This window comes from Peromyscus californicus, unplaced genomic scaffold (assembly GCF_007827085.1).
Source record: "Peromyscus californicus insignis strain IS unplaced genomic scaffold, ASM782708v3 Scaffold_4__1_contigs__length_199733344, whole genome shotgun sequence".
NCBI classification, from domain to species: Eukaryota; Metazoa; Chordata; class Mammalia; order Rodentia; family Cricetidae; genus Peromyscus; species Peromyscus californicus.
Window position 1 is genome coordinate 177,557,436 of NW_026294562.1, and position 19,483 is coordinate 177,576,918.

At 46.4% G+C, this 19,483-nt stretch overlaps 1 protein-coding gene and 1 pseudogene across 2 annotated transcripts; both read right to left on the minus strand.

Annotated features, from left to right (window-relative positions):
- Nucleotides 1–342: 342 nt before the first annotated feature.
- On the minus strand, nt 343–9,888 carry LOC128093877 (coiled-coil domain-containing protein 50-like; annotated as a pseudogene).
- Nucleotides 9,889–10,001: 113 nt separating this feature from the next.
- On the minus strand, nt 10,002–19,112 carry LOC128093876 (ribonuclease P protein subunit p29). 2 transcript variants are annotated; one of them, XM_052711735.1, is made up of 7 exons: nt 18,864–19,112; nt 16,329–16,381; nt 14,498–14,721; nt 13,283–13,360; nt 13,069–13,130; nt 11,508–11,609; nt 10,002–10,468 (listed from the first exon to the last, which is right to left on the minus strand). In XM_052711735.1, the coding sequence occupies exons 1-7, from the start codon at nt 18,868–18,870 to the stop codon at nt 10,332–10,334; spliced, it is 663 nt and encodes a 220-aa protein (XP_052567695.1). In that variant the 5' UTR covers nt 18,871–19,112; the 3' UTR covers nt 10,002–10,331. The 2 variants fall into 2 exon arrangements, with proteins under 2 accessions (XP_052567695.1, XP_052567694.1); XM_052711734.1 differs by lacking the exon at nt 18,864–19,112 and adding an exon at nt 18,791–18,863.
- Nucleotides 19,113–19,483: the final 371 nt, after the last annotated feature.

Consider the following 19,483-nt stretch of genomic DNA (forward strand, 5'->3'; position numbering starts at 1 on the left):
GGAGCCTGGAGCTGGTAGGGGTTTCTGCCTTGCAGAAAATAGTCTTGGTTCTTTCTTGTCAATGGGGGTTTAAACTCAGGGTGAGTTTAAGTTCTAGAGACACAGATGATCTGGGGGAGAGAGGTCCAGCCATGTGACCCACCCACTGTTACACTGGTTTTAGGTAGATGCACCTGTGTCCTCAGCTGGCAAATGGGCCACCAGTGTGGACTTCTTAGGGCCAGCTGGAGTTTGCTGTGACAGGGACAGCTTTGGAAAGTGCCTGGTCCCTGGTTTGGAAGACAGTGCTATAGATCCACAACTCTGGGGTGAAGCAACACACAAGAACTTTATCCCTTTACACACTTCACTCATAGTTTTTATTTTAAAAATGATGCTGACATACCAGGAGGACCATGGTGGCTTGCCTAAAGTCACAAAAAGAAGACAGGCAAGGACCTACTTTTCTGGTACCACTCAGCTGGGCCCACCTTGATTCTGATCTTTGGGACCTAACAGGCTTCTCCTGCCTCCCTTCTCACTCCCCTTTTCTCTGAGCCCTTAGTTGCAGGCCTGTCCCCATCCCTTCAGGCATGATGGCAATAGGGCTTCTCCATCCACCAGCCTATAATGCATGTCTGCCCTAGTAAGCCTGTCCTCCTTTGGGCTACCTCATTGTGGGTACACGGAGGTTCAAAGAGGCAGAGATTGCTTCTGAAACCTTGCTCATGGGTATTAATTTCATGCTTCATAACTGTTTCTGAGATGGCTGTGATGGAATACACCTATACTATGCCTATAATCCTAGCATTTGGGAGGCTAAGGCAGGGAGATCTGGCATTCCCCAGCCAGCCTGATCTAGATAGTATTTTTCAGACCAGCCTGGCTACCTATTTAAAGAAAAAAAAATCAAAGCCAATTAACCAACAAAACAAGCAAAAAATCAAAAAAAGGCTGGGATTATAGGTCATGGGTACAGTGTTTGCCTTGAAGGTTCAAGGCTGTGGGTTTAGTCTCCAGCACTGCAGACAAACAACAAAGAAAACCACGCTTCTGTGTGCCTCTGTACTGGCTGGCTTGTGTGTCAACTTGACACAAGTTAGTCATTGGAGAGGAGGAGGCTTTGGCTGAGGAAACGCCTCCATGAAATCCGATGTAAGGAACTTTCTCAACTAGTGATCAATGTGGAATGACCCAGGCCATTGTGGGTAGTGCCATCCCTGGGCAAGGTGCCATCCCTGGGCAAGGTTCCATAAGAAAACAGGCTGAATAAGCCAGAGGAAGCAAGTCAGTAAGCAGCACTCCTCCATGACCTCTGCATCAGCTGCTGCCTCCAGGTCTCCTCCCCTGTTATGACTTCCTTTGGTGTTGAACAGCAAAGTGGAAGTGTAAGCCAAATTAACCCTTTCTTCCCCAACTTGCCTTTTGGTCATGGTATTTTGTTTCAGAAAAGAAACCCTAACTAAGACAGCCTCCAATGCTAACCCTGGTCTAGGCCACAGATATCCATCCCTCACAGGCCGTAGCCACCTCCTCACTGGTCTTTTATGGTCCTTGTCCTGGTCTCTCTGGTCCACCCCTCCACTCTTGTTCACTTTTCCCTGGTTTCTTCCCAGCCCACTCACAGCCTGAAGCTTCCAATTGCACCTTATCTGTGTACCCCCTAGGTCCTACCCCATGCCAGTTTTCCTGCCTGCCTTACTCTAGTGTAGATGTCTGGCTGCATCTTAAGGTCGGTTCCCACAGGACATAGGCATGTCTCTTCCCTGTCCCACTCCAGTCTCATGGCCCTATCTCTACTAGTCACTGCCTCACTCACTAAATTGCAGATGACCTATGGGATGGGCACCAGCAGATTCAAGGCAACCATACCCTAGTGACTGAGACATTGTTGAACTCCTGGTCTCCAGAGGTCCAGGGTAGAGAAAGAGCCAATATTCTGAGAGGTGGCAGGAGATCATGTATTTCATGACATACTGCATTCCTTTGGATTTGGTGTTTTCTTGCTTTAAAATTGTTCTTAGGCAAAGGCCCTTAGTAGCCTGGCCTCTACCATGTGGGATAAGATAACCAGGGCAATGGTTTAATTATTTCAGGTATCTGCTAAGCCTGCACTTAGTAGAACTATTCATGGTTCTTCTACAGATGATTCCCCTTGTCCCCAGTATCTTGGAATCTAGGCAAGTGCTCTATCTGTAGACTATAAAGCTATAATCTTATTTCACAGGACTAGTCTCTGAGCCAAAGTGCACCCATCTTCAGGAGTTCAGCTGGGTTTGCTCTCTAAAGATCATCACAGCTGGCCTATTGGCTGTTGATGTTCCCTCTTGGAAGGAGGGGCTAAGAGAGTCATGGGATCCTCATCTGACTATCCACATCTTCTTTAGTAGTTGTATGCAATTCTGCCCTACTTAATGTGGCCTCTGGGTCTCTGAAAAGGGCTAGAGGATGCATGTCCTCTTGGACATATCCTATAGGTAAGGAAGGAGTCAGGGGAAAGGCTGTCCTGGTTGGTTTTTTTTGTCAACTCAACACAGGCTATAATTATCTGGGAAGAGGAACCTCAGTTGAGAAAACATGCTTCTGTAGATGAATTTCTAAATGGTTTTATTAAATAAATATAAAAAAACCCCACAGAGCCAGATATAGGGGTGAAAACCTGAGAGATCAGGGAAATAGGGAAAGCCACAGCTAACCTTACCTCACCAACTCTGCAGCTTCCAAATGCGAGATTCTTCCTGTCTACCCATGCCTATATGCCTTGCTGTTCTGCCATCTGATTTGCTCTCTGTCCAGCTACATCACTTCCTCTTCCTGCCGAGCTCTTGTCACTTCCTGTCTGTCTGTACAGACCTGCAGACCTCCATGGTTAACTAGTGTTGGAATTTAAGGTGTGTGCCACCATACCTGGCTCTGTTTCCACTGTGGCCTTGAACTCACAGAGATCCAGACAAATCCTTGCCTTCCAAGTGATAGGATTAAAGGCATGTGCTGACATTGCCTGACATTGTTGTTTACATATAATGGCTGGTCTTTTCCCTCTGATCTCCAGGCAAGCTTTATTTATTAAAGCACAAATAAAATATCGTCACATGCTTTCATTGGATTGTCTGTAGTGCATTTTCACAGTCACACCCTTGGCGCTCTCTCTCTCTAATGGGACAATACAATACACATCGTGTGTGTGTGTGTGTGTGTGTGTGTGTGTGTGTGTGTGTGTGTGTGTGTGTGTGTGTTTGTGCTGGCCTGGAACTCACTGTTGACTTGGAAGTCATGACTATCCTGCCTCAGCCTTCCAAGTGATTGGGTTACTAGTATGAACCATTATGACTGGATACGCAACAAATATTTATGAACATGTTTTTTCCTGTAGAGAGGATGGGTCCTAGGGCTTTGAGCATGTTAGGCAAGGCTGTCTACCACCGAGGACTACACTTTGAGGTCTTCCTTGTGTTCCTTGTGGTGTTTTACCCCCCCCTGAGACAGGGTTTGGTTTCTCTGTGTAGTTTTGGTGCCTGCCCTGGATCTTGCTCTGTAGACCAGGCTGGCCTCAAACTCAGAGATCTTCCTGGCTCTGCCTCCCAAGTGCTAGGATTAAAGGTGTGTGCCACCACTGCCCGGCTCCTTGTGGTGTTTTTTGAGACAGGTTTTTCTAATGCAGCTCAGGCTGGCCTGGAACTCATGATCCTTCTACCTCAGAAGCTTCCTGAGTGCTTAGATTATAGGTGTGTGCCAACACGACCAGTGACTGCTAAACCCATTCTATGCAAAGCAGTATTCTGCACCATATGGGGATGTTTGATGGTTCTAATGGCAAATAGGTAGGCAAAGTCCTAGCTGAGAAGGGCTGTAGGACATACAAGAAATGATGGAGGCTGGTGGAGGATGGGCTGCTGAGCTAAGAATGTGGGGATGAGCTGGGAAGGCCATGAGGGAACCTTCCATTAGAACAGAGACAAATGCAGAAGATGAGGCTGACATGGGGTTGAGGGATGAGGTAAAGAATGTCCCACAAAGAAATAACTCAAGTGCAAATACTGAGAGTGGAGCAGAGGCACATTTGAGGGGTTTAGAGTGGACAAGACTGGGGAGGGGGAGCCTAGGATCTTGGGAATTCTGGTCCGGAGCATGACTTATCATCAAGTTAGGGGGAAGTGACTTGTGGGTTTTTAGTGGAAGGATGGTACAGACTGAGTCACGTTCCAATGGTCACCTTGTCTGTATGTGCCCATGTATGGAGTCAGGGAAGCCATGGGATAACTGGGGCTGTGACTGGGCAGTTGGTGTATGGGAGGATGAGGTCAAGAGATAGGACTGTAAGAAGAGCTGGGAGGAGAGGAGCCTTGAGTTCCTATGTAAGTTGACACTCAGTAGGACTTCAAGAAAGGTTGGATGGGGTTGTGGACAAAAGAGAGGAAGCAACACAGAAGCGGACCTTGTCCCTGTGTTACAGAGACAATAAGACAATTCCATGGGTTAAGTATAGATGTACTTATGTGGAGAGGTCAAAGGGCAGTGTTTTCACACCATCATTCAATAAGCCTTTACCTTGGGTCAGGTTTGCTCTAGATAATTGAGGATCCAGAATGATCTAAATGCAGTCTTTTTTTCTTACCAAGCTTTTACTCTAACTTAGGGGTTATGAAATCATACTTCCTCTCTGGTTGACAATATGATTTTGAGAACTTTAGGTCTACCTGGGGCTGTGGCCATGTGACCAGACACAGAGGGAAGTTGGAGAGAAGTCCAAAGATGAAGCTGAGGACAACCCAACATTTCCATGTCTGGGATAAGAACATCCATTTAAGGACTCTAAGGAGTGGCCAGGAAGGGGGTGAAGGTTAGGAGGGTAGGGATAAAGAGGGGTTCCTGGGTGAGGAATGGTTGCCCATGTTAAATGCTGACTGGACGGAGGTCAGATGAGAAAAATATGAAGATAGCCTTCAGCTTTGCAAAGATGCATCACGTGAGTGAGCTGGTGAGTGGTTGGTGGAGGCAGAAACAATGTAGTGTTCTACATCTCATCCCATTCAACACACCATCCCAACCAACCTGCTTTATCCTATTCAGTCCCACTGTGCCTGGTCTATGGTCCAATGTCATGACCTTCCCCTCTCTTTTATATTTCTCTCTCTTCCTCCATCCCTTTCATTTTCCCCATCTCCTTCCCTTCCCCACTTCTCCCTTCCTGGGAGCTCAGCCGGATGGACCACAAAGAGAGAAAATATTTTCTGTAAATGCATATGAAGGCTGAGGCCTTTGCTTATGACTACCATCTTGGTGGCTGGGAAACATCTTTCTTTGTCAAAATCTCTTGGGACACAAAATGGTGAACCCTCAGGGCCTTGTCCATTCTGGATTTCCTGCTGCTCCAACATTTTTTCTTTTGTAGTCATCTCTGTGTTTGCCTACTTAGCAATGCTTGTCCTTCACGGCTCATGAGAAATTACCAAGAATGTTATTGACTCTAATTTTAATTTGTCTAGCACTCTTGTTAATCATGTCTATTTAAGACCTCCATTAAAGGCCTGAGGTTAATTAAATAGACAATTCAATACAGTTCTATTGGAACCCCTTCTATTAAATTAATATTACAGACATTTAACAGATATCTTAATGAGGCATTGTAGTTAAAGAATGCAAACTAAATTAATGCAAAAGCCATTGTCCAGAAAGTGAGCCTTTTACCCCAATTGATGGATTTGGGGAAGAATCTTCATGTTTATTCTTCAGAACCTGAGAGACTGGTCATTGGGTGATCCTTTCCAGCATCCAGAAAAGCCTGGCTCAAGCCTGGTCAAATCAGACATCAGGACTGGAAGAGACTTAGATGCCACCTGGAATGTACCATCTTCAAATACTGGTGACTGGAGGAAGCAGGTGGGGTGTTACATAAACACACAGATATCTGGGTTCCACTCCTGGAGTCTGACTCAGTATGGCTGAAGTGCAGCACAGGATCAGCTGTTGCAGACATGTCCCTACTTATTCTGGTGCAGGAATCCCAGGAGCCTGATTTTGGAGGCCTTCATGCAGTCAAGTTGTCCCATTTGACAGATGGTAGCTTGGAGACTCTGAAAGATTTCAGGTGTTGATAAACTGATCAAAATTTTGTATTCTGCTCCATGATTTGGAAAGTTAGTAGAAGTTCCTGCCATCTCTTCCCTACCACTAATGAGTTGGGTGCAACCTATGGTATGTCTTATGGGATTGAGACTGGTGGCCACATGTCCCCTTTCCACTTCTCCTGCTTGGTGGGGAGAACAGTAGACAGACCTTGCTTTGATTTCCTGGGTTCTTTATGATGGTTCTGAACCTGGGTGTGATTAGATTCTTGATATCCCCTGGCTCCCCTCAGGAGACAACTCTGCCCATCCTATATGTTAGACTTTTGTCCCTGTGATAAAATACCTGACATAAATGACATGAGGAGGGCATTATTTTGCTCTGAGCTTCAATCATCATGGCAGGGAGGGCACAGTGGAAAAGGACATATAACAGACAAGAAGCAAGGATGCCTGTGCTGTAGCAAGCTTTCCTTTCTTGTATCCAGCTCCTGACCCTAGGGAATGAAACTTCCCATGTATAGGGTAGATCTTCTCTCTCAATTAATCCTCTCTGGAAAGCCCTCAAAGCCACAGCAAGAAGTGTACTTTTTTTTTTTTAGTAACTCCCAGGAATGGCACATAGAAGGAGAACAGCCAATGTGGAGTGCATTTTGTATCATTCAGTTAATATCTGCTACAGCAAGTCCAGATTCCATATTTTGTTGTTTTACTGCTTACTATGGAAACCTTTACGTGAGGACTCTGAGAAATGATGAGTGGCACTGTGCTGTTTTGTAAAATGGGTATGGTCCAGATCTCAGGGTCCATCACTGTAGGTGGTGGTTGTGGTTGTGACAGCCTGTCAATCTTGGAATGTTGTGCTTCTTCACTCTCTTTTGACTTTGCGTGTGTTGAGTTTGTTTTTGACTTGCACTCAGGGTCATGTTTCCTTTTGTCCAAAGATGACCTTTCTCGATCTTTGGCTTTCTATTCTTCAGCTATCAAAAGTTGAGCAATTTCTTCATCCTGAGCAACCCTGAGCTGCTCTTATGTCCACATGTGTAGCCAAAAGTTCTCCCTTTTGCAATTTCTGGGCAGTTTCAGCATCATCCCAGTCCTGATTCCCAAAGGGCAGTTTCAGCATCATCCCAGTCCTGATTCCCACGGGTCACTAGTGCAGGAGTACAGAGTTTCTTTTATTCCCCTTGGTTTCATTCCTCCATCTTCATAACAGTAGCCATCTCCAAAAGCACTGCCCCCAAAAGGCTCTGGAATGTGCTTCTTCCTCTTTTTCTCTTCTTGTAGCTCCTTCTCTTACAAAAGACGTGCTATGTCCTCATCCTTCTTCTCCTGAAGGTGTCGTCTCTCAGCCTCAATAGTCAGCTTCTCCTGAATTTCCTGAGCAATTTCACAACCATGCTGTTCAAGGTCTTTGTAGTGTGTTTCTGGAGCTGAGCCTGGCCTTTCAGGTCTTCCTCTTGGAGCTGCTGAGCCACCTGAAGATCGTGCTGGACCAGACAGTTCTGCTGAATGTTTGATGCCAAATGATGCTTAATCTCTTTTTCCTGAAGGCTAAGAGGCAGGGTGTGGTCCTCTAGGACAGCAAAATCTAGACACACTTCCTTTACACCCGGCAGCTTGGGTTGATTGACACTCATGTCAGCCATGGCGGCCTCTTGGCCTTGGGCGCACGGAGACCTCGGCGCATGCCCACCCCTCGGCGCACGTCCACCACGCAGGCTCAGGCCGGGGAAGAAGTGTACTTTTTAAAGCATTTCTCAATCCAGTCATGTTGACATTAACCATCCCATCACTCTACACATCTACAATCAGACTGTGCTGTCCCCAGTGGAACAAGGAGGGAGAAGTTTGACTGCTGATAACTCCAGGAATCTGGATACTGTGTATGCTGCCAAAGTAAAGGAGCTTGGAGTCTAGCAGTTAGGTTGAGGTGGCTGGTGGCCCACATATACCATCCACCAAAGAAACACCAGAGAATTCCAAGCCATTCTACGTATGGGGTCCAGATCAGATATTCCTACCTTCCTGGGAGGTATAGCCAACCTTTTCTAATTAGGAACATTTCACAGTTGTTACTGAGGTGTATACTAACCCCCCTCAAACTCTTATGTTGAAGCTCTAACTTCCAACATGACTATGTTTGAAGATAGGATCTTTAAGGAGGTAACTAAAGATAAATGGGTCACAGGATGAGATGTTAATTCAATGGCCTGGTATCATCATTACAAGAGACACACTAGAGCTCCCCCCTCTTGAGGATAGCTCTTATGAACAGAGAGAGGTGGCTGTTGACCAGTCAGGAGGAAATCTTAGCACAACCTAATCTCGATAGCAGTCTGAGTCCTTTCTTGAGGTGCCAACTGCTTTTCCCATTGCCTTCTATGATACTCTCCCTGGGGCCAATGTTTCTGTAGTGCATGGTTTACATTCAACAGAGCTGGTTGCCACATGTGGCTCTCTACACCACAAATCTCATTTCTACCATAGTCCTGCTCCTTGGAGACAGAGTCACAAGTGCCAAGTACCATGAAAGTGTGGGGACTTGGCTAGTCATACTCCATGTAATACCAAGTGTAGTTTCCTTAGGACCAGTGCCTGGGAGGATGCTGTGGACCTTGGTCTCCTGGGAAGATCAGGGAGACAATAGCAATACATCTCAGACAAGGCAAAGAGCAGAGACTATGTGGCAGGTGAGCATCACATTGTCTCCCCTGAGAGAGAATGTCCTTAGTCAATGGAAACTTGAGTTGGGGCCAGCAGAAAAACGTTTCAGTTGGCAAGTGGCACAGCAGTTTTTCTGGGAAGCAACTGTGTTTATGCAACATAGTGTGCCCTTTACATCACAGAGAGGCAGGGATGAACATGTCTGCTCCAGATTTGTAACACCAGTGCACTTTTGGCTGGCTAGAACAGCAGTCTCTACACAGAAGACAGAGTTCCTTGGTAGAGAGCTGGGTAAATAAGGAACATATACATACTTTTAGCAGTCTTCTTTACATCTCTGTAGCTGTCCTGCCGGGAAGAACATGACTCTGGACCCAGGCTTTCTGGTTCAAATCTCCCAGTCCATGAGACCTTGGACAATGATCACTTTCAGGCTAAGGGCTCATGTGTGCCCTGAACCTGGGTGGCAAGGACTATGTGATAACATGAGGTCAGTGCCATGAGGAATGTCTAGATGATGTAGATAGAACCAGGGCCTGGATAGTCTCTAGGACTTAGGGGGTGCACTTTGATTTCTGGGAGGAAGTAGGCTTTCTGTTTTCCTGTCATATAAACAACACCAGGCTCACTCATTCCTCTTCCATCCAGTGTAGTCTGAGTGGGAGGCACCAAGGAATTGACCACCAGCACACCACTTACCTGGGGTGAGTGGTTGGATGGGTTGTCACTTATTATTGACAGGGCGAGTTTCTGAGCTGGCCAGCAGACACTTCTTACAAGCAAGGGACAACTGATGCCTCTGAACAGGTTTCAAGGACAAGGTCTCCCTAATACTGGCACTGAGTGGCTGGACCCCCCCATTTCTCATGCTGGCCCTGACCTGCAGATCCAATGGTCTTGTGCAAAAAGACCTCATCGGGCCTTACACAGTAGAAAAGTTATAATTTCAGCAGCAAAAATGGAACTAAGATGCCAAAGGTATCATTGCTGGATACATTGGCCAATCTATCCAAATAGTAGTCAACAGGTACTGGCAGACGTGCCTCTCTGCTCCATTCTGACTGCTGCAGTGAAGCCCTGAGCCATCTAGCAAGGTCACTATGCCTCTGTGTGAGAGCAGCAAACTGAGGCAGTGCAGAGTTTGGAGCAGGCCTGACCTCCAGTCAGAACCATGATGTTCCACACTGTGAAAGCAATGGGAGGTGGTAGATGGACATGGGATGAGGGAGTCACAAAAGCCCCTTCCCTTTCAACCCAGAAAGTCAAGAATGATTCTTTCGTTTGAGCCCATTTATGCCTGTAGTGTATTTTATTATTAACTGAATAACTGATTCAGCACAGAATGTATGAAACACAGGAAAGTATGAAGGATAGAACCTAACGGCACCCTTCCTCAAATCACCCAGGGTTAGTCCTGGTGCATTTTCTGCTAGTCTTTCCTCCCTGGAGAGGCAAATCTCTACCCCTGACTTCTTCTTGTGTTGCTCAAAGTTCTTCAGCCACTCTGCTTTCCCTGGACTACAGGCGGGCCACAGCCAGAAAGCTTTCATGGAAAAGTGGGTATTTAAAGTATTTCCAGTTCTCAGCTGCCAGCGACTTCTGTCTCCAGTGGCAGAGAGTTCACAGGTCAATCGTTCCCTTTACTTTGAACTTCTTGGCAGACCTCTCACTTGACCGAAGCTGGAATTTGCTTCCATAAATGTAGGAAATGAAGCCATCCATTTCTATGGTGAACACACAATTTAGCTTGGGGATAACTGAAAAGAAAAAGGATGAGGAACAACATAGCCAGTGCATTCATTTTCAGGTAGAACATTATTCATACACGTTTGTACAAGGTAAGTGAGATGGCCACTTTATATTGTCAGCACTTAGGAGACAAAGGCAGGCAGCAGGCAGATCTCTGAGTTCAAGGCCAGTGTGGTAGACATAGCAAGTTCCAAGCTAGCTGGGACTACATAATGAGACTGTCTTAAAAAAAAAAAAAATGTATAGGAATGAGGAGACCCAAGCCAGAAGTACCCAAGAAGACCTGGGCTATTTGATTCACAGTCTAACTATAACTCAATGCCTACTTTCCAGGTTCTGAGGTGATTAACTCAACTACCAGAAGTTAGGCTCCCAGACCTGTTTCTAGACTGTTTCCCATACAGTTTTGCACTGGTTCTTGGATTTGTGCTCAGTGGGGAAACTTCTACACTACTTTCTTAGAGTTGTAATGTGAGCAGAACATACAGGGAAATGGAAAAACAATGAAGCAGGGCTGTGGGGGTAGCTCAGACCCAGAGCACAGGATTAGCAGAGAGGTCCTGGGCTTGATCTCCGGCATCAACAGATGAATGAGTACAAAACCCTCCAACTGTTGTTTGAATCTTGGATTTGTGGGCAAGGTCAGTTACTGGGATCCTGGGAGATTCAAAAGTACCTGCTGGAGCAGCGCTAACCATGTTAAGACTCAGAGTGTCTCCAGCAAGGGTACAGTTCTCAGCACTCCAGGGGCAGGCTGTTTTGGGTCCTGCTGCCTGTCTTTTAGTTACTCATTTGAGAGGTGGTGACCTTGGCAGGTAGGGACCTCAAACAGATCTGGGCCCAAGACCCAGCCAAGCATTTCTTCTGTCCCTTTTATGGACAGGCTGCTGTACTCATAGATGTCTCCTGAGAACCAGAGGGGCAGGAGCCTCTCTCTGGAGTTCATAACATAGCAAGCACCTGCAGCCTGTTTGACTCCACAGCCAAGTAGAACCTGGGAGCCTCACGGGAGATATATATCTGACACCCTAGGGACAAAACACACACCTTTCAGGTTGTCTTCTTTGGTGATGATCTTGAAGACATGCTTGGTCTCCTGCAGAAGGATTCCTGTGACCCCCACATAGGAGGGGCACTTGGATTTCGTGACTGCAAAGGAGAAAAGCAGTTGAGGGTAAGGCCTGGGTAGTGCTGGCAGTCACAGCCTGGCCTTAGGGACTGGGAACCTGGCCCTTCTAAGCTGAGCAAGAGAATACCTAGAGGATAGTGGCCCTGCCCAGGCTTCCCAACTCCTTGTCCTGGGCTTTGCAATCTCTGGGCTGTTCTTAGATGTCCTTAGGGTTTTGGCCAGGGTTCTGGAGCCAAGAGGTCATACACAGAACCAACAAAGACCAGACTTGTTGCTTTGATGGAGCAAGTGCCATGGGCAGGCCATCCATTATCCACTTCCGGGCTCCCTGAACTGTTCCTGGAACGTAGTCCTTTTAAAGGGCTGCGCAGCAATGAGGGGTGAACCACCTCACAAGCAGTCCCCTATCTGCCTCAAGGAAGTCAGCATTTGGAGCAAACTATGTGCCTATATGGGTGCTGGGGCAGGACACTGAATGAGATGGCCTGTGGAGCTGAAGCTCTCGTGGAGGACAGTGTATAGCAAAATATGGGCAATTCTGTTTCTTGATACTGATGATGACTATGAGGAAAGTAAGAACAGAATAATGAGAGAGAAAAGGGAAACTTTAGTGGTGATAGACTCCCAGGAAGTGACATCAAGAAAGGTACTTGAGTTAATGCAGGAGTCATTCAACGAACCTACAGAGCCCCCTCATTGAGAGAAGGACCCAAGCAAAGGTACCAGGTGTGCAAGTCACACAGAGGCCACCCAAGGATACCAAAGATTTTTACTCTGAGTGGATCTGAAGCTGCTAGAGGCTTAGAACAGGCAAGTGGCAGTTGGCAGTCGGTAGTCTGATGACAGTCTTCATTCTGGGTATTTAATCTGAGGTGCATGAGCTGGGGGCAGGGTGACAAAAAGCTTCCACAGCAACTTGAGGAAGCTGGAGGTAGGTTAGATTCAGGAACTAGGTGTGATAATCGACTTGAGGTGGAGGATTAGGAAAGAGGTAATGTGAATGTACTTCCTAGGTTTCCAGCCTGAACAAACTGGATACAGAGATGTAACAGTAGCGGAGATGAGGAATCTAGGTCAGAGAGAGCTGACCTCAGGGGACACCAAGGGCTCTGTGTTAGAGAGGTAGCTTGAGGTGTCTCCTGGATGACCAGATAGCTCTTAGGTGCCACGGGATGAATGAGTCTGCCAGTCACAGGAAAGGTCTGTGCTGGTGATGGAACCCAGGAAACCATGATGAGTGGGAATCTGTCCCCAACAGTCTCAGCTAGAGGCTAGGTGCCAACAGTGTGAGCTGATGACATGCAGAGAGCACTTAGTGTGTATTTATTAGGGGTCCAGGATGGGTCAGGTCACATCCATCTTAGATCCTCACTGTTTGTAACATAGAAATACCTCAGGGATACCAAGTGACAGACAAGAGGCTGAATACTGTCACTGAGTAACAGTCCCCAGATGATCATATGCTCTCATAGAAATTACCTGAGATAATAGCACCGTGAAGATCTGCCTTTAGGAGCTTGGCCTGAATCATCTGTGGCTGCCTAGTAGGTGAAGAGAGCCCACAAAGACGTGTTGGTAACAAAGCAAACAGGATCACAAACACCCACAGCCTGATGGTTTCTCAGGCTGCATCTCTAGTGCTCTCAAGACTTGAGGGTCTACTCCCATGGCAGGCTTTGGAAATAAAACTCACGTGTCTGGCTTGAGGCCGTTGCACAGGTCGCGGATGTACTGCTTCCAGAGTTCATGCAGAGGGAGGAAGAGACTGTATCTGTCATAAAGTCAGAAACAGGTACAAAGTCAGAAACATGAGCTTGGGATTTCCAGTGTTCAGGAAGACAGCTGGGCTCAGGGCTGAGAATGAGCATGAGGGAGCACTTGAGACTGCGTGTAAGCCCTAGGATCCTCAATGACAATGTGGCCAAGGCCGAGTGCATTTCCCTCCTTGAACCTCAATTTCTTCCCTGGTAGAACCTTCTCAAGGCTAAATTTCTGCTCTCGAGGGAGCTCAGAGCAGGAAGTGTATCTGAAGGTGCAATGCAGCATCAGCCATAACAACCCATGTGCTGTTCACTCAAACTCCTTTTCCCAAGAGAAATAAACATATGAACATCAGTCTTGTTTAACCCACTGTTACAGGAGGTGCAGGTGGCTAGGTAGTTGTTTGTGTAAGGTAGCAGAATTGTCTAGAAGGTGAGGGTAGAGGACCAAAGTTTTTCTCTGAGGTTGTTACCATTTGTCTTGGTGCCCATTCACACAAAGCCAGGAGAGTCAAGAACACCAGGCTCAAACCTGAAACAAGCACTTCCTGCAAGGACCCCAGGGAGACAGTCCCAGAGTAAAGTGACACTCTCATGCCTTCTGGGACGTGGAAGGCTATGTGGCTATGGAGTGTTATACAAAGCCCATAAATAGCGGCTGTAAACACAAACTCAGAACTGTCTTGAGGGAGACATTCTCCCACAAGACAGTGATACATTCCTTTCAGAAACTTTGGAAATGCGTAGGCAGGACCTCTCCTTGGCAGTAACCTTTGAGTGGGTGATTCTGTCTAATGCTTATAAAAGCTACAGGAAAGTATATATTAAGGAATATCAGTTCCTCTTTTCTAGAAAACTAAAAGACAAACAGCTTGTTGCCATGGGCAACAGACTCACTTATTAGTGAGCCTTGGAGAGATGCTAAATGATGTAAGTCCTCAGGCTCACCAATGCCTGCCTTTTAGAGGCCAAGCTGAGACATAAGAGCACTGGTAGGAGAAGGCTGCCCCCTTGTGGCAGAAGGAAGAGCAGACCCTGAGACTAAGGGGGCATGGCTGCCCAGTGAGCCCCTGGAATCCTTGTAGACACCCTGACCAGAAAGACTAGGCAATGAGGAGTGGCAAGGCCTTTAGGAAAGATGGGCGTACCTCTGTTGCTCTCGGTTAATGTCAAAGAGCCTCATGTCTCTCCTCTGTTTGGCAGTGAGGCCTTTGGATTTCTTCTTCTGCTGCTTTGGCTTCTGACGAGTGAAGTATTCCAAGACCACAGCCTTGCGTTGCAGATGGCTCTCACAGTCTTGCTGGCTCCAGTGAGGTATGCTCTGCTTCAGGAAGGCCCTCACAAAGGCCTCAGCCCGCTGGCTTCCCAGCTCCTGCTCGGAGACATGGTGGTGTGGTTTACTGTTCTGTTCTCAGACTCCAGGGTCCTCATGTCCAGTTCCTGAGAGCCACCATTTTTGCTGATCTAGGTTACAAATACCTTGTCTTCCAAGTGTTTGCTACACACAACTGCCAAGATGTAAAAGTAACACTCACATGCTAACTGTGACACTGTCCTACACTGTAGCCAGGCCAAACACTGACTTCCTGTCCTGTTCTTCTGAGGTAACTCTATTGAGCATTCAAAATCCTTTGTAACACAAGACTTCTCTAATCCTTGTAGGGAAGCAAGCTTGAGAAATGCATGATACAGGTTATTTAATAAGTCATGACCACAAGACTAGCTTGAAATAGAAGGGAGCTGGGGTTGTTAGGGAAATGAGCCATTCCAGAACTAGGGGAAATTGCCTGGGGTTCCAGGCAGGTCAAGGAGGAGGAAATCTGACACTGAGCACCCCAGTCCCCTTTCCTTGCTTTTCAGCCTTGTGGCCTCCATGTGGCTGCTGTTGGAGAGGTCTGCTCCAGTCCCCCTTGAGGCAGAAAGCGTGAAGTGCATCTCGGGCACTACTCACTCTCATCCACAGGACTGTAATACCCTAGGGAAGAGCAGGTGAAACCACTTCACTGTTGTGCCCAGTCCTGAGACACTCTAGTGTCACCACCTCTCAAGTTTGAGCAGCAACAGTCTATTCTTCACTGGGCAGCAGGCATCTCACTTGGCCTTCATCTGCTGCAACCCGGACAGTGCTCTTTCCTGAGGACTTACCTCTTGACTGGACCATTTGCTGGGCTCTTTTTGCACTAACCAGACAGTAAAAACAAGTCTGAGGCTAACTGCCAGCTTTATTTAGGTTAACATATCAACAGTGGCCGATACCCTCTCTCTGCTAAAGCAGGGGGTAAAAAGACAGAACACACAATCTTTGAGGCAGTTCAAAGTCGGGATGGCTAAACAATCTATCATCAATATCAGAACAATTTGGTTCTTTTAAACACCTATGTGGTCTCTCTTTCATGGGGAAATAAAATCAAGGCCTTTTAAAATCTTGATTTCAAGGATATTCTCTCTCTCTCTCTTTTGCTTTTTTGAGGCAGGGTTTCTCTGTGTATCCCTAGCTGTCTTTAAACTCAGAGAACTGCCTGCCTCTGCCTCCCAAGAACTGGGATTAAAGGCATGCGCCACATAGCCTGGTAGGGCATGTGCTCTTTATGAGACACAGGTGACACTTCTACCCAACTGACAAAGCATGCTGAAGCATCCAGACAGAATTTATAACATTCACTTATGAAATGGCCTGAACACTGAACACAGAAGCAAGAGCAAGTCAGGTTTCAGGTAGGCACCAGCTGTCATTCCCCATGGAGTTGGAGATGACATGAAATCTAGGAGTCCAAGTCCCTCAGAGCTGACTCTGGTATCCTAAGAAAGGAGCCTGGCACAAGAAGACATCAGCACAAAAGACCTCGATGGGGCCTAATATGCTGACTGTAAAGGTGAAGAGTAATCCATGGGAAAGGACAGCTAGACCAGTTTTAGAAGACATTGAACCATCTTTGCTATTAAGTCTACTGCTCCCAGCCCACCTTTGAAAGACTGTACCTGTACATTGTGCTCCTTGGCTTCTTTATGAGAAAAGGCATGGTAAATCACAGCTGGGGGATGAAAGACAAAAATAGATGATTACTTCCTGTTAGGAATGAGTGTAATATCCAAGGCTCTTCTAAGTATGACCAAAACTACACTTATTTAGAGACGGAATACTTGGTTAGTATGAAAAGGCAAAGCTTTCTTGGATGATACTTCTGTTTTACTCTGCAGTCCTGGGGGATTAAACTCAGTGGGGTTTAATGCATGCCAGGCAAATGCTTCACCATGGATCCATGTCTCTGGTCCTACTGAATGCTGCTTATTTACATATTTATTTAAAGACACAGTCTCACTTTGCATCCTAGGCTGACTTAGAATTTGCTATGTAGCTCACAATGGCCTTAAACCTCCAATACTTCTGTCTCAGGCTCCTAAGTGCTAGTTCCTGGGATTACAGACATGTACCACCACAACTATCTTAGATACTTCTTAACTCTTCCCTCTGGCCAGATTTGTCCTAGAAATATTTAGAATGAGGTTTAAAAGAGCACCTCTCAAAGCTTAATGTGTTTAAGAACCTCTGGGATCTTATTAAAACATGGGGTTTTAGTTCCTACTCCAGACTCTGCATGTCCAGAAAAACTCCTCATTGGATCACATTTAGAGTAGTTCTGATTTAAAATACAAATTATAATTATGCTGGGGCAGTTGCTCACTAAGGAATGAAGACACTAAAACTGAGGTGATGTTAACGGTTAGGGGGTGGTTGGTTGAAACACTGTATTTTGCTGACTACAAGAAATTTAAAACATATTTTTCGCTGTTTAGAATCTATAAAATTGGAATGTATCCTGACAGACAAAATACAACAGTCTTTCTGCAAATTCTAAATATGACCAGCATGATGCCAAAATCTCTCTAAACCTCCATGCTTCTGTTTCTTATTTGTTTGGAGGAAACCATCACGGTGGCATTGGGGGACAGAGTACAGTTGTAAATGTGGTAAGAAAGGGCAAATGACCAGAAAATGTAGCTCACACTACACTCTATACATTTAGTCCCTGAGCTGAGTGTGGTAGCGCACACAGTTGATCCCATCACTTCAGAGGGAGAGGCCAGCCTCGTTTACAGTCTGTTTCCAGCTCAGTCAGAACTATATAGCGGACCTTATCCCAACAGCAACAATAATAACAAAGAAAGAAACAAAAACCCACCTCTGTTCTCCTGTGCTTCCCTGAGTACATGTTTGACCAAGCAAACAAACCAGTTTTACATACCGAATCTAGTTCTCTGTTGAACTGCAGATTGACACTCCAGTTTGTTTATTGAGATTAATGTGAAGGGCCTGGGACCCTAGGAATAACTTTGTTTTACCTACCCCAGATGCCTAGCAACAGAGTTGGAAATCTTTCTGCAGCAGTACACATGTAATAGTGTAGCTTGAGTTTTCCTGCCTGGCCCACAGTCAGGACAAATCTCTCTCTCACCTGCCAGTCCCACAGCCTCTCAGACCCAACCAAGTAAACACAGAGACTTATATTGGTTTCAAACTGTATGGCCGTGGCAGGCTTCTTGCTAACTGTTCTTACAGCTTAAATTAATCCATTTCTATTAATCTATACCTTGCCACATGGCTTGTGGCTTACCGGCATCTTCACATGCTGTTTCTCATCGTGGCGGCTGGCAGTGTCTCTCTGACTCAGCCTTCTACTTCCCAGCTTTATTCTCCTCTTTGCCCCGCCTACACTTCCTGCCTAGCCAATGGCCAATCAGTGTTTTATTTATTGACTAATTAGCAACACATTTGCCATACAGAACATCCCACAGCATAATAGCTCTGGTACACTCACTGCTTGTCAAGTAGTTGATTTAAAACAACACATATATACACTGGTAGGTGCGTGTATACATTTATTTTAATCTCATTAATCTTTCTAAGCAATTTTAAACATAGTTATTCCTAGTTATGTACAAAATAATATTGAAGTTGAAATATGCCAAGGCACTAGATCTCTGATAAAAGGACATGGCAGGAGTGTAAATCAACAGATCAGAGGCTTAATCTTTACAGTATCCCCTCTCCCTCTAATACTGCTCCAGTGCTTGCTTCCTTTCCTGGAACATCTCTTTTCTGCTCAAATACCAATGCCTTAGGTTTGCGATACTGCGCCCAAGAAGGTTTTTACATGATAAAGGGTGAAAAGCCAGGTGGTAGAGGGGAGCAGGTCCTGTCAGCAGTTATCTGGGCAGGTAGTGGCTAAGTCCCGCCAAGGTCTTGGATCCACCTCTTCTAGTTCCCCTGAGCAGCCCTAGCTCCCCTGGGGAGAACACACACTCGATCTTGACATCTATCCCTAGCTTAGAGACTGTGTCCGGCCAGTTCAAACTCTGCGCCTCGATTTCTTTTGTGTACTATGAGTCAATAGTACAGTTTCCCTGGAAACTGTCTTGGGACTCTGTTGCGACAGGTATACCTGATTCAGCTTCCTGTTCCAGACCCTCTATACTGTCATCCCGGCCCAATTTCGTGTCTCTCATCCCGCTTACCCTTCATTGTCCGACGCTTCCGGAGCGCTTTGATGACGTTTCCTTCAGGTCTCACTCACTCTTTCCCTTTCTTCACTTTGTTCAGCAGCTTTCAGCCACCAGGACTTTTTCTTGTTTACCTTTCCGCTGGAAAAATCCGTTGTGCCCAAGAAACAAGGTGCGCACAGCACACAAACAGACTTGCTCCAGGCGGCATCAATGGATGCGACCAGATCTCGGACACGGCGCTTTGCGTGACGCCATCTAAGCGCGCCGGGCTCTGGCGGTGCATGCGCCTTGGGTTTAGCTCTGCTGCCGAGGGAGGGGCTAGCTAAGCGCCGGTTCTGTGGCGGGTGGAGTCTGTTATTTGTGGCCTCTTCAGTTTATGGCTGTTCTGGCCGAACAGTCCAGTTGCAGGTCAGGATTAATGAAGTATAGCTTGGCAAGCTGTCATGGAGAGGATGCGAGGGAGATTGGGACTACGGAGGGCCGAAATGGGCCCGAAGTAGTGGACGTAATGGCTGTATTGAGGTCTTAGGATTTTTCTTTTCTTTTTTCTTTTTAGTTTTTCGAGACAAGGTTTCTCTTTGTAAGAGCCCTGGCTATCCTGGAACTCACTCTTGTAGACCAGGTGGCCTCAA

Coding starts and splice junctions, on each gene's coding strand:
- LOC128093876 (XM_052711734.1), bottom strand. CDS start 18,854: ATGAGAGACACGAAATTGGGCCGGGATGACAGTATAGAGGGTCTGGAA. Junction 13,131..13,282: donor AACGGCCTCAAGCCAGACAC/GTGAGTTTTATT, acceptor TTCACCTACTAG/GCAGCCACAGATGATTCAGG. Junction 10,469..11,507: donor CAAAGAAGACAACCTGAAAG/GTGTGTGTTTTG, acceptor TTTTCTTTTCAG/TTATCCCCAAGCTAAATTGT.